The sequence below is a fragment of the Varanus komodoensis genome, unplaced genomic scaffold (assembly GCF_004798865.1).
Source record: "Varanus komodoensis strain SLA01 unplaced genomic scaffold, ASM479886v1 scaffold27, whole genome shotgun sequence".
Lineage (NCBI taxonomy): Eukaryota > Metazoa > Chordata > Lepidosauria > Squamata > Varanidae > Varanus > Varanus komodoensis.
In genome coordinates this window covers 10,166,651-10,179,742 of record NW_025335701.1, presented here as the reverse complement: position 1 = coordinate 10,179,742, position 13,092 = coordinate 10,166,651, and the positions used below count along the sequence as shown (strand labels likewise).

The 13,092-nt window shown below is 52.1% G+C and overlaps 1 protein-coding gene across 2 annotated transcripts in view; it reads left to right on the top strand.

Moving 5' to 3' along the window:
- The window catches only part of COQ9 (coenzyme Q9), an 11,276-nt gene extending 213 nt beyond the window's left edge, over positions 1-11,063 (top strand). The window contains exons 2-9 of one of the 2 annotated variants that reach the window (XM_044434204.1): positions 1,969-2,125; positions 2,569-2,704; positions 3,537-3,679; positions 3,794-3,878; positions 4,821-4,925; positions 7,620-7,775; positions 8,834-8,887; positions 10,452-11,063. In XM_044434204.1, the coding sequence (XP_044290139.1) occupies positions 1,969-2,125; positions 2,569-2,704; positions 3,537-3,679; positions 3,794-3,878; positions 4,821-4,925; positions 7,620-7,775; positions 8,834-8,887; positions 10,452-10,487 (872 nt within the window). In that variant the 3' untranslated portion in view covers positions 10,488-11,063. Of the gene's footprint in view, positions 1-408; positions 2,126-2,568; positions 2,705-3,536; positions 3,680-3,793; positions 3,879-4,820; positions 4,926-7,619; positions 7,776-8,833; positions 8,888-10,451 lie in introns of those variants that run through there. The other variant, XM_044434203.1, reaches the window with a different exon arrangement.
- The last annotated feature ends 2,029 nt before the right edge of the window (positions 11,064-13,092 follow it).

The following is a 13,092-nucleotide window of genomic DNA, read 5'->3' as shown; positions in this document are numbered from 1 at the left end:
CCGGCGGGTGAGGCGCTGGGCTGGCGGGGGAGCCTGGGGGCTGGTCGCCCGGCGCCCCGCATGGCGGGGGAGCGCGGGCTGCGCGCCGCCGGGGGCGCCGGGCGGGAAGGTGAGGTGAAGGGCAAGGGGCGCGGGGCGCGGCGGGCGCTTTGCGCAGGCTCCTTCACACGTCGCCCGCCGCACGTGTGAACGCGAGTCCGCGGGCAGGGCGCGGGCGCTGTGCGGCGGCCCGCTCGGGCGGGGCTCCGACTCGCTCGCCGGGGCCGCCCGTCCCCCTGCCCGCCGTCCAGGGCAGCTGCCCAAACGAAGGTCCGGGGGCTCCGACCCCCGATCGGCGGCTTCGGGCACCCGGGCTTCCCCTCCTGCTGCATCCCCGCCCCCCGTGCATCCTTGCTTGCAAGCGGGGTGCCCTTGGGAGGCAAGGTCCTTTGAGGACACGCAGGCTCGAGAGCACGTGCAAATGCCAACAGGAATTGGCTGTCTCGCCGGTCTGCGCCCCGTTTCCCTCCGCCTGCTGCGCATCAGGCTGGACAGCCCGTGCGAAACAAAAATGACATCTTTCCTCTGCACTGCACTTGTTCTCCAAGGAGCTCACGGTGGCAGGCGTGGCTCTCCCCCGACTTCCTCCTCCCCTGTTATCCGGGCAACAAGCAGCCTTGTGAGGAAGGCTAGGCTGGCTGGCCCAGGTTGACTTTATGCTAGTCCCCAGCCTAGCCTTTCCTGCCCAGCCACCTTTCCACTTCTGGACCACAATGCCCATCAGCCTGAGCCAATGCTGGCTGGGGATGAGGGGGGCTGTGGCCCAACATGTGGATGGGTGCAGCTGCTCCTTGTACTTGGCCTGCATGCATAGAGCCCTTGCTTTAACAATGTCTCTCTCACTGCATTGACTAAAGCTAATCTGCACATGTCAAAGAGGTTGGAAAGGTGACACTAGATTGCTTTACTTCCTGAGTTTAGCTCCCAGTTTCCCTGTTTGGATGCAGCTCATGGTGCACTTTGTAGCCTGACATTTTAATTTGATAGCTTGGAGAGTGTGGCTTCAAATGACTGAATCTGTACTGATATCTCCCTGTGTTTTCTCTGAATGTCTCCTGGGCTTTGCACCACGTAAAGGCAGCTGGCTCTTCAGAAGAAGCAAAAATCTAGCCCAACAGGAACACAAGTTACTTGCATAGTCACGCTTGTATATTCATCCTCAAGTGATCCGTGTTTGGTATAACCCTGCCTTTTGCAGTTCACCCATTTGAAACAAATTCTGCTTTGGGTAGCAGAAACGCATCAGCAACAGTTATGCAGACCTTATTTTTGAATAGGCCCCTGGTCGGTTGGATAATTAATGCATCGCTGAAAATAGTCGAGCTGTTAGCTAACATGCTACTTGTGCTGGCTAAATTTTTTAGGAGGTCAGGGAGCCAAAGAAGTGGCATACTTGTTTAAAAAGAAACTCCCTTCCTGGTCTAGAATATGCAGGCGGGGACATATTTTCTTTTCAGTGGCAGGCAAAGATCTTTTTATTTTCCTGGTATTTTAACTGTTAGATTGATTTTAATGGTTTTGTAAAATTTAATTTAGAGTATGGTCTTACCTTTTACATATTCATGGATTCCAGTAAGTGTGATACTGGTATTTTTTAATTGTCCTATGATTAGGTTATAATATTGAGATGTTAGGGTTTTATTATATGGCTATATTGATCGTTGGGTTTTTGTTTGTTTGTTTTTGGTCACCTCCCAGGGAGCCTTGTGGTTAATGGGGCAGGCTAAACATCTAATAAATAATAAAATAATGAATATGGGCCTCAATCCCACTTTTGCAACTATAGAAGGTCTCTTTGAATAAGCCAGTCCCTTTCAGCACCAGACCCTGCTCTGTGCATTGACCACGCAATGGATTTTGTTCTGCAAGTGCAGCTGAGGCGGTTTGTCAGGATAATAAGCAGCCTTCCTCAGCTGAATTTTGCTTCAGCCGTCAGGTACCAGCTCTTCCCATCCCGGCGGCACATCTCTGTGGCAGCAGTTCTGCAGAGAGCTTCCGGTGAGCAGAAGCAGCCTCCTACGGAGCCACATGCAGAGCCTCCGCCGGCAGAATCGCAGCACGAAGAGTATCTGCACTCACGTCCCAGGTAACCTGCAGGGCTCTGCGGGACCTTATTTTTCTCATGCTTAACAGCCAGTTCTGGGGTAATCCTTTGCGTCCAGGCAGGGTGTAATATCCCCGCCCCCCCTCCCCCCGGGAATGACCCTTTTAGTGAATCCCTTTGAAGCCTGGATCGCCTTCTCCTGTCCATAATCCCGGGATCATGTGAGCAACATGGCGATGCCTTTTCCTCTCTTACCCAAGCAATAGTTCTCCACTGGACTGATAACTGAGTAATCCCACGAAAAGCAGATCCCTTGACAGCACGAAGAGACAAACGGTGTGTCCACTAGCACAAGAGAGGAGTTGAGGGCAGTTCCACGTTGGCACCCGTTGTGAGGTTGTGGGAAAGCGCGGTGCGATGCTCAAGCCGCAGGCTTCTTGGTCCTGGAGACGGTCTGTGCAGTGCTTTCCTATGCTTCCTCCAAGTTACACGGATCAGGGTGGTGAAGAATCGGAGGGCTACGAGAGCGAGGAGCAGCTGCAGCATCGGATCCTGACGGCAGCCCTGGAGTTTGTGCCTGCTCTCGGCTGGACACCGGATGCAATTGCAGAAGGAGCAAAGGTGTGCACTGAGGGAGCTGTACGTGCGATCCTACGAGGGCGCACTCAGAACAAAGTCCCGTGAGATCAGTTGGTTAACTCAGTGTAGGATTCCTGCCCAAAACACCCAAGAAGCACATACATTCCAAATTAAGGGCACAATTCTGTGCAAGCCTAGATAGGAACAAACCGCCTGCAAAATGTTGTAAGCCTTTGAACTTGCCTAGGATGGCACCTTAAGTCAGTTTTAAGCTCTGTTCTAAATTAGCAGGATTGCTCTTAATGAGGGTGCTGAGAAGTAAGGTAAAAAGGTAAAGGTTTCCCCTGGACATTAAGTCCAGTCATGCCTGACTCTAGGGGGTGGTGCTCATCTCCGTTTCCTAGCCGAGGGGGCCAGCATTTGTCCGCAGACAGTCTCCGTGGTCGTGTGGCCGCATGACTGAACACCGAGGTGCACGGAACGCTGTTACCTGCCCACCGAAGTGGTACCTTTCTATCTACTCGCATTTGCATGCTTTCGAACTGCAAGGTTGGCAGGAGCTGGGACAAAGCATGGAAGCTCACCCCATCTGCGGATTCGAACTGTCAACTTTTCGATCAACCAGCCCAGCAGCTCAGCAGTTTAAACCAATGCAAAGGGCATCAGATTCTTTGCAAAGTTAGAACTTCCAGGGTTCCCTAGCAGGGACCGATTCCAGTTAACCCACGTAAAAGCCAGAGCTCCATTTGTGCTGCTTTCCCACAATTCGTGCTGCAAAACGGTGTTGCTTCCTGCCTCACTGGGCAGCGTCCTCTGCTTCCTGGCTGTTTGCTGCTCGATTGCCGGCTGAACCCGCCTTTCTTTCTCCTTTTAGTCACTCGGTCTCTCCGTTGCTGCAGCGGGGCTGTTCCACAACGACGGCAGTGAACTGGTCCTGCACTTCGTCTCCCGGTGCAACTCCAGGCTCTCTGAGCTTCTGGAGGAGCAGGAGAAGCTGGTGCAGCTCGGCCAGGCAGAGTAAGTTCTGTGGTGGGACGGAGCCTCCATTGCCCAGGCTTGGACCTTGGCGTTGGCCTTGGCAAACGGAAGTCGGGGCCTGGCTGTGGTAAACGCTGTCCCTCCTTTCCGAAGGAAGAAGAAGACAGACCAGTTTTTAAAGGATGCCTTAGAAGCCAGGCTGAGGATGCTCATCCCGTATATCGAGAAATGGCCCCAGGTACGAAACTGAGTGACGCTTCGGTTTGCGTTTCCCTGGAGCCCCACTCAGGCTGGTTAGTTTGTGTATCGGAGCCAGTGTATTTATCATCCCCTCTAATAGTGAACTCAGGTGGGCAAGTGCTTCTCAGTGTGGAAATGAAGAGGGGCCACCGCAAATAAGGTAGGGGTTTCCATGGGGGAAAAGCAACCAGCGTCTTCCACCTGCCCTTCCTAAAATTCTTTCCTCTTCCTGCTGAAATAGGTCTGAACTGATAAAAGGCTCTTAATCTAGACTGAACTGAACCCTGGGATAGACTGCAGCTGTTTGTTTGTTTGTTTGTTTGAGGGCTTACATACAATCAAACAGAGTAAAACCAACAAGGCAATAAAACAATAGTGTTGATAAAATTAATAGTAATGCAACAATAATTAAATATCTAAAATAAATAACAAAATGGTAAATCAATAATCTGAGAGGGGATGTAAAGCCCAGTAATACAACCTAGTTCACAGCCAAAATTAAGAAAACCATAAAGTTACAGTTAAAATGGTAGCAACAAGTAAATTTAGAATTCAGCCCAACAGATTTACCCTTCGAAATGAGCATGGACCAAAAAGGTCCCAATCACAGGTTCTCTCAGTTCAAGCCTCCTCAGGACATTCAGGCTTCATTGCCCGCAGAATTTTAAAAAAAGTGACCCGGGGTTCATGGACAGATCCCTGCAGGGCTCAGTGGCGGCCAGCATTCTCCCTCGTGGCAATGAAGACGCATGCCAGTGTTTTGTGCTCGTGTGGAAGAAAATGGGCAGCGTGTTTCTGGAGGGAGAAGTTAGGAGCAGTCCGCGTTGGAAAGGCAGTCATGTTGAGAAGCAGAGCTGCAGTTAGCAAAGAGCACGGTGCATGCAAACTGGCTGCTTCGAGTTCTTTCCCTCGCCTCGTTAATTTCTGTGGCTTCCCCTAGGCCATTAGCATTCTGCTGCTCCCTCACAATATCCCGGCCAGCCTGAACCTCTTGTCGAGTATGGTGGATGACGTGTGGCATTACGCGGGAGACCAGTCCACTGATGTGAGTCCGCGCATTACACGGGGGGCGTTTGCAAAGCGTCAGCAGCAACGTCAGGGAAGGCCTGAACTGGGCAGCTTTGCATGATAAATATGCTCTCAGCTGCATTTGTGGACATTTATGCAGCTCAGACTCTAATAACTTTTCAAGATTCGGGTCTCCAAAGAGCCGTTGGTAGGACAGGCAAGGTTTATTGCAGAAAAAATGGGGAAACACACTTGCTAGGAAACAAAATGCGGGGTGGAAAGGAGTTGGGGGGGACACTCCAAGAATGTAGCAAAAGTCCGCTTTGATTTAAAAACAAGGCCTTGTTCTCTGCCCACCTTCTGGCTTAATACCCGAGCGGGTTGGGGGCTGCACAGTGTTGATTTGAGCATTTAGTTGGCGAGCCTGCGTATTTCGTTCTAGCGTTTCCAGCTCTGATTGACAGGTGGGCATGGTTAAAATTTAAAGTTTGTGCACACAGGAAGACACTTTGTTCTCTCTCTCATACTACCAGAAGCCAGCTCATTCCATGCAGCTGAGTAGACATCAAAAAGGAAGTTGTTCTTCCCACAGCAGGGGGTTGAATTACGGAATGTGCTACCTGGAGGTGCAGCAATGGTTTGAAAGGGCACGGATGAAGCCATGGAGCAGAGGGCTCGTCCTGCAGGCTTTCCCTCCACCATCCTTCTCAGGGCCCGAGTTGGAGAACCCAAGCGAGAGCAAAGCAACTTCTCCGTAATTCCCAGTTCTGGGCTTCCCAAACAGAGCTGCTTGGATTATGCTGAGTTCAGTGCTGCAGGCTGCACAGGGCTCTTGCGCCCTGCAGTGTTCGCCAAAGCGAGCTGCTAAAATGGAACGCAGACGGGGAAGAGGAGGAGGGAAGCGACTTGTAGTTAAGGCGCAGTAAGCCTGTGCCGGGGCTGGGATGTTAGGGTCAGCCAGTTTGTTTTTATGAAGCTGGGCTTTCCGTTGTGCCAGTTCCTGAGCCCGAGACCAGATTGCAAATTTCGTATGTGGCATGGCACGCACAGCCGCAGTTCTTTTCCTGTCTCAAGTATGCAAGAGACTCAATATCTTTCTTGGAGGCACCAGAAATATTTTCGTCTACAGCCGTATAAAACCCGTTCAAACGGCCACGCAAACTGAAAATAGCCAGAATCAACACATTTTTGGAACTGGGTGGATCTGAACTTGGCAGTGGGGAAGCTGGCCATGTTGTATTAGGTTTTTAATTATGAAATGGCTTTCTTTTTATAGAAACGAGCAAACTGGAGTCTGTTTGGGCTGGGCATTAGCCAGCTAAAAACGCCATTCTGCAGCACAGACTTCCACCTCCAGCCGGGACGACAAAGTGAAGGATTCCCTTGGAGGCTCTTAGGCAGCCACCTAAAAATATCCAGGGCTTTATGATAAGAGCCATCTCTGCTATGGCAGGAAATGAAAGCAAAGTAAATTATATCTTAATTAAAGCAATTAATGAATTACTTGACCTATTGTCAACATAAGTAAAGGGTAGGAAAAGCTTAGTGGGTCTTTTAAATGAATGGCTTTAATAAACTGGTGTGAGAAGAAAATGCTAGTCACTATGCTGACAAATTAGTAGCACAGAGACAAATTAAAGGAATAAACCAGAAAGCCAAGAAAAGACTGTGAACACACCAGGAAACCGAAGCTGTTCTTGGAGTAGAAGGGATTACAGATGGGTCTTTTAAAAGATTCAGCCTGAGCAGTAGCATCTTAAGTTATTTTTATCCCGCTGTTTTGGAAATTGGAAAAAAAATGCACCGGTGTTGCTTGCAAGACTTCGTTGCTGCCCTCGTGGGCCGACACCAGATGAGGTCTTGGGGGCTTGAAGACAGATTCTGTTTCCTGTTGGGGCAGCCTTTCATTTCGGAAGGGAAGGAAATAAACATAAGGATGCCATTTGGTCAGGTGTGATTCTGTTTGGGAGAGCATGGCAATCTTCCCAGTAGCCTGAAACTCAGGCGGGGGGAATGGGAAAGTGGCTGCTTCCCAGCCATCGCATGCTTGGCCAGAGCTCCAGAACAAGGAAGGCTGCACTTCTCCAATGCGGAGGCTCCAAACTCTGCTTGCTGGGGCAGATGATTCCCAAGATCCGAGCGCCAGAATCCAAGATGGATGCACCTCCTTGCAGCAAATCTGGCCTGGGGTTGTGAGCAGTGACGCTGCAGTGTGACCAAGTGCCATGGGTGTGCTTTTGGGCATTGCGACTACCTAGTGGCGCCATATTAGCCCGGAACGTGCCCGGGTTCCCCTGCACAGTCTCAGGCTTGAATCCTCTCTGTGCTGCCTGACCCCCGCCCAGGGTTTCCTAGCCCCCCGAAGGTGTGTGGGGCCACAGGCTGCTTTGGGCAGCAGGGTTGGCGGAACCCCGTCAGCAGGATGGCTGGCTGGCTCCCACCCTCGGCTGGGGTGAGCATGCTTGGCTTAATTGGAAATCTTTGCGCATGACCTGCTGAGGTTTGTAGCAAGCAGCAGAGCAAGGAAGGGGGTTGTGCTTGGCTGCGAGATCCCTGTCTGACAAAAATCTGCACGCAGCAAAACACGGGCGTGTGCGTCTGCCGTGAAGCACGGGCCCCACCGCTTGGCTCCTGGCGCGAGCGATGGGAGCGCCCTGTCCGCGCCGCTTGAGGAAGCCTCATTTCTTCGTGGTGTTCATACAGCCTCGTTGCCTGATTCCTGCCCTTGCAGATAAACTGGTACACCCGCCGCACGGTGCTGGCCGGCATTTACAACACTACGGAGCTGGTGATGATTCAGGACTCTTCCCCCGATTTCGAGGACACCTGGTCCTTCCTGCAAAACCGGATAACGGATGCCATGAACGTGGGCCACACCGCAAGGCAGGTGCGTCTGTGAGCGGCGCTTTCCGCCAGCCCACCCGTCCATCACCCGTATGACCTGTAGTGGCTTCTACCCATTTGCACATCTTTGTAAAATGCCTGCAGCAACTAGCTGCAAAACTTCTGCCCTCAGGGCCAAACCTCCAAGCCTCCTTGTGGTTCTCCAGAAAGATGGGCCAGTTCCCCAGCTTTCGTGCCGCCTTCCCCCGCCCAGAATGGCTTCGCTGCCTCTTCGAAGGCTGAGCTCCCCGGAGCAAGAGCTGTGAGCAAGAATCCTCCCAGCCCTCTTTTTCTCCCACAAGTGCTTCTGCCACCAGCCAGCGCCAGAGCCTGCCCCTGAGGACTGCCCTCCTTGGGCTTGGGCTGGAACAACCTCTTCCAGCGGCCCCTGCCTGGTAGCTTCCCTGTGACGAGGTTTCCCCCCAGACCGTTGTTCTTGTCCAGTGCATGGAATGTTTCTAGCATCTGGCATTCTGAGGGCTTAAGATCCCGTGACTTATTCCCCTGGCACCCCATGCTTCCACGAATCCCTGCATTCTTGTCTACGGCCACCTCACGGTGAAGGCAGCCTTGCGTGGAGGTGCTGCCAACTCTGCAGCAAGTTCTTTCAGTATGTCCTGCATCCTTGCATCCGACCTTACCTGTGCCGCTTCGCCGTAATTTTATGGCATCCTGCAGTGATGCAGTTCTGGTGGAGAGTCCACGTTAATGACATTACTGAAAAAGGCAACACTCTATGCAGGATGCTGAGGAGAGAATCTGAATTTAGTCAGGCTGGTTTGCTTAGGAAATTTTCCTGGAGTTTTCTGTTTGAGAGCGTCTCAAGTCTGGCACTGTTGTGTGTGGTCTGATTGTGCCTGCCTACACATGCAGCTTCTCCGATCGCTCTGATTGCTGACGTTTAAATGTCACTGCATTGTAGTTTCTGGCTTATCCAAATCCTTCCAGCCATGGAGCGTGGACTTGCCAAATGCTTTGTCCCCGTAAAATATTTCCCATTTATCTGCAAAAATAAAGCCAGTAAGTAGCGGCATTTCCAGTTCTTGTGCTTATGTTTTCAAGGTGCAAGCAACCGGGGAAGCCCTCGTTCAGGGCCTACTGGGAGCAGCCGTTACTGTAAGTAATGCGGGGGCAGGAGCTTTCCCACGCCGTTGCTCAGCTTCCTTCCCCAGGAATACTTCCACAATTGCGGAAGTGGAGAAGCAGTGCAATCTTACGTTGGCATTGGGTTGTTCTTGTAGGTTTCCTAAAGGAAGGGTCCGTGGGGCTTTCCCAGAAGGATCCGTATGGATGATCTAGTTGTGGAATGTTGTCCGTTGTTCCGCAAGACTCCCTCAATACTGCAGGCGAATATTTGGAGGGTCCCACGGCACAGTCAGTCAGGCGTGCTGCGTCCTGTGCCAGGCCTGCCAAAGGAGCTCTGAGCTGCGCTTTGGCCCTGGAAACCGCCCTGCCTTCGCAGGCGATGGCACACGTGGGGAAAGGGCATCCCTGCTGCCCCGCCTGCTCCTCCCACAGGTATCCCGGGGGTCTCCGTGGAGGCATGGTGGCCCCACCCCTCACCTTGAGCGGTTGTGCAGAACTGGGAGCCCCGGGCAGAAAGGATGGCCAGGTGTCCTCGCTGGGAACGAGGGGCCCCCAGGTGCCTGCCAGCGCCAGCCTCCCCCCAGGAGCTCAGGTGGCACTGGCTGCCGCCTTTTCTGCTGCAAGTCCACAGGGACCCAGGGCCTGCCCAGGGGTGCAAGGGAGTGAAATCCTTTGGCCTGTCAAAGTTTTGCAAAGTCCCGCATGCCCGCTTCCTTGCATAAGGGAGGGTCCACGTTCATCCCTTTCACAGTAGGATTCGCACCTCTTTTTGCGAGCAATCGCGTACCTGAAGTTTCCCCTTGGTTTTGGAGCTTCTTGGGAATGCACAAACCTGGCAAGATTCCCCACACGTAGAGGTAATCACTCTCCCTGCTCTCACATTTTACGTGCCTGTGTGAGAATGGCTGATTTCACGGCGCTGAGCTGCTTGCTGGCAATCCGTACCGCGGGCCTGTGGAACTTTGGTTCTCACCCAAGTTGGCCTTCCGAGGCCCTGGCTTGGCTCCCACAATGCCCACCCCTGTTTCACCAGCCACTTGACGGCCTTCCGCCTTGGCACGTCTCTTCCTGGCTGCACAGACGGTAAGGCAGTCGGAGCTGGAAGTCCAAACAGGTGGATGAGCTCGGCATGTTGTTCTGGACCTTCTGCCCTGCTCAGCACCAGGGCTTGGCCCCCCAGAGCGTCACTGACGGGATTTGGCCCTCCGGCTGCAGGAAGTCCTGCCAGATGTGCTACGAACAGATGCCCATGTTTAGCCCATGAGCCCAAATCCTGCGAGCCCTTCCTCCGGAGTTGCCCTGGTCTTTGGAAGTTCAGCTTCGCTTTCGAGTGATCTGCCTCATTGTTGTACGCAAATGCCCCTGGGAGAGCAAGCCGTCTTCCGGGAACAGCTGCTCACGGCTCCGGTCTTCTCACGGAGGAACTGAAAGCATCCAAGGAATCCGGCATTTCCATGGCACACCTTTTGGGAAGCCCTGTTTGAGAGTTGCCCATCTCAGTGGCCACGCACCGTGAGCGGGGAGCGGTGCTGCATGCAGGCTCTGTCATCTTTCAGGGTTCATTCTCTGATGTTTGTGTTTGTGTCCTCGACAGATAAAGAATCTCACAGGGCTGAGCCAGCGCCGCTGAGTGGGAGAAGACGGAGGGGTGCGCAACTTTCCCAAGACCTGCCAAGGAATGGTGCATGACGCCTGGGAATCCCATGGAAAGGACTCGGCACAAGTCGACACATCCTCTTCAGCCTATTGGAGGAACTTCTGTTTTCTGGGCCACATAAATGTCGAAACCGGGTCTCCTGATTATGCCATTTACCTTGATGTTTGACCTGCCTAAAGAAAAGTTACAAGTATGGTCCATTTATAGAAAATCATTCGGATGACCCCTTTTGGGCCCAAGGAGTCTTTTCCCCCTTTTTGTCCAAAGAGGCGTGTGTTGTGTGTAGAAATTGCAAAGCTCTATGATTTTGTTCCTGTTCCCAGGAGACTGAAGATGGTGTCACAGGTTCTGGTTCTGTTCTTTTCGTGGCTTTTTCTCTGCTAGGATATACAACAACAAAGTGGATTACCATTGTCAACTCAGAGCCCGATTCCCTATCAGCAGCTTGCTGACAATGCGTGCTGAATTTTCTGCAAGTGCATCATTTCCTCAGGTCCTGGACATGAGCTTTTCTGTAAACTAATTAAAAGCAGCCAGTGGTTTTCCATGCGACACGTACAGTTATTTTGTTTAGGGAGAGCTTTCAGTCTAGCGTGGAGAAAGCAGAGAAGCAAAGGTTTTAGTGTGACAAATCCAAGGACTACCACATCCATGTACCTGCAAAGCTTGCCTGTGTCTAAGCTCTTTATTTAGGTAAGGCAGATTCATCTTCCCCTCAGCCAGGTGCTTTGTGCTGCTGGAATTTGGTCCAAACCTTTGTGAGGTTGAGACCCCAGTCCCTGTTCAGTCAGAAAGTCGTGGGTCTTTTTCCCAAGGTTGCAAAGGGCTACTTTCTCATCATTCCCCACATTTCTGCAGTTTCTAAATCCTTACTTCCCTTAAAACTTTTCCCTAGCTGCTGTGGTTGAATCAAGTGTTGAAGCCTTTATAAAGGGATACCTTTATATGTGTCCAAAGATTTAATGCTTCCTTAAGTAGACCCTTCCTCATGACATGCCTTCAGATGGGCAGAGCAAGCGTCCGCCATTCTTGCAAAAACTAACGCTCCCAAGGCGCATCAGAGCCTCCAAAAGATTCCCGGGAAGCCGATGTTACATCGAATCTGCCTGAATTGTCGTAAGAGAGTTTGCCAGGGCTTTGTGTGGCAAAGCAACAGCACGGCTGTCTTCTGGTACTTCTTTTGGAGTCCTGTGCCATATAGGGCTGGCACCTCAACACTTGCTCACCCAGGTGACCCCTTGGAGGAAGCTCTTGGAGGGAGGAGGAGGAGGAGGAGGAGGTAAAGCTCGAGACGGAAGCTTCTGGAGACATACAAAAGAGAAGTCCTGAGGAAGGAACCAGAAAAAGTAGCTGTAGGCTGCTGGTCTTTGGCCAGTGTCCCACCACCGATGGCCAGTAACTGGAGCCTCTTGCAGCTGCCTCTGACTCCTACAGTGCAGAACTTGAGACACATTTTAGTGATCCCCTCCCTTTGTGAACCGTATAACTATTGGGCTCCCTTCCTTAGGTTAAATGGTTTTGTTGTTGTTTAGCAAAGTCACGTCCAACCCATCGCGACCCCACGGACAACATTCCTCCAGGCCTTCCTGTCCTCCACCATCTCCTGGAGTCCACTCAAGCTCACACCCACTGCCCCAGTGACTCCATCCAGCCACCTCATCCTCTGCCATCCCCTTCTTGTTTTGCCTTCTATTGTTCCCAGCATTAGGCTCTTCTCCAGGGAGTTCTCATTAGGCGGCCAAAGTATTTGAGTTTCATCTTCAGGATCTGGCCTTCTAAAGAGCAGTCAGGGTTGATCTCCTCCAGGACTGACCGGTTTGATCGCCTTGCGGTCCAAGGGACTCACAGGAGTCTCCTCCAGCACCACAATCCAAAGGCTTCAATCCTTCGGCGCTCAGCCTTCCTTATGGTCCAGCTTTCACAGCCATACATTGCAGCTGGGAAAACCATCGCCTTGACTATATGCACTTTTGTCGGCAGGTGAAGTCTCTGCTTTTTAGGATGCTGTCTAAATGGTTTATGTTAATGTTAATTTTTCTTCTACCTTCTTTTCCTGAGGAAACCCTTCTAGCTGAATTAATTGCTCGCTGGTTCCCCCCACCGCTGTTCTTTCAGCAAACAGTATCCTGACAGGCTGAGTCTGGTGCCAAGGATTCCCCCCTCCAGCCAACTCGCAACTAGGAATGCAAGTGCCCGGTTTTCCATGACTCACAGAGCTCTGGTTTTTCCAGAGGGAAACTGGAGTGGCATCCTTGGATTTGTCTCTTGAGGAACAGCTCCGAGCATGGATGGCATCCAGAGTGGTGCACAAATGGGCATTTGCCCCGTTTCTCCTGACTTCTGGGAGCTGCATAGCTCCATTTTTCAGTTCTCACCTGAGCAAGTAGCAGTGCGGGAGAGGTCAAATCTTGGCCCACGGGTGGCGTTGCATTTGGAGCAGCTCGCAGGGGCTGGTTTAGTTGTGGGTGGGGTGGGTGGCGATGAGGCTGGGCCCAAGGCATTGGAAATGGTAGCCTCATGCTAGTAAAAGGAGCGTGGCCACCCAGGGAAGTGGCAAATGTGACCCCCCAGAAGAGCT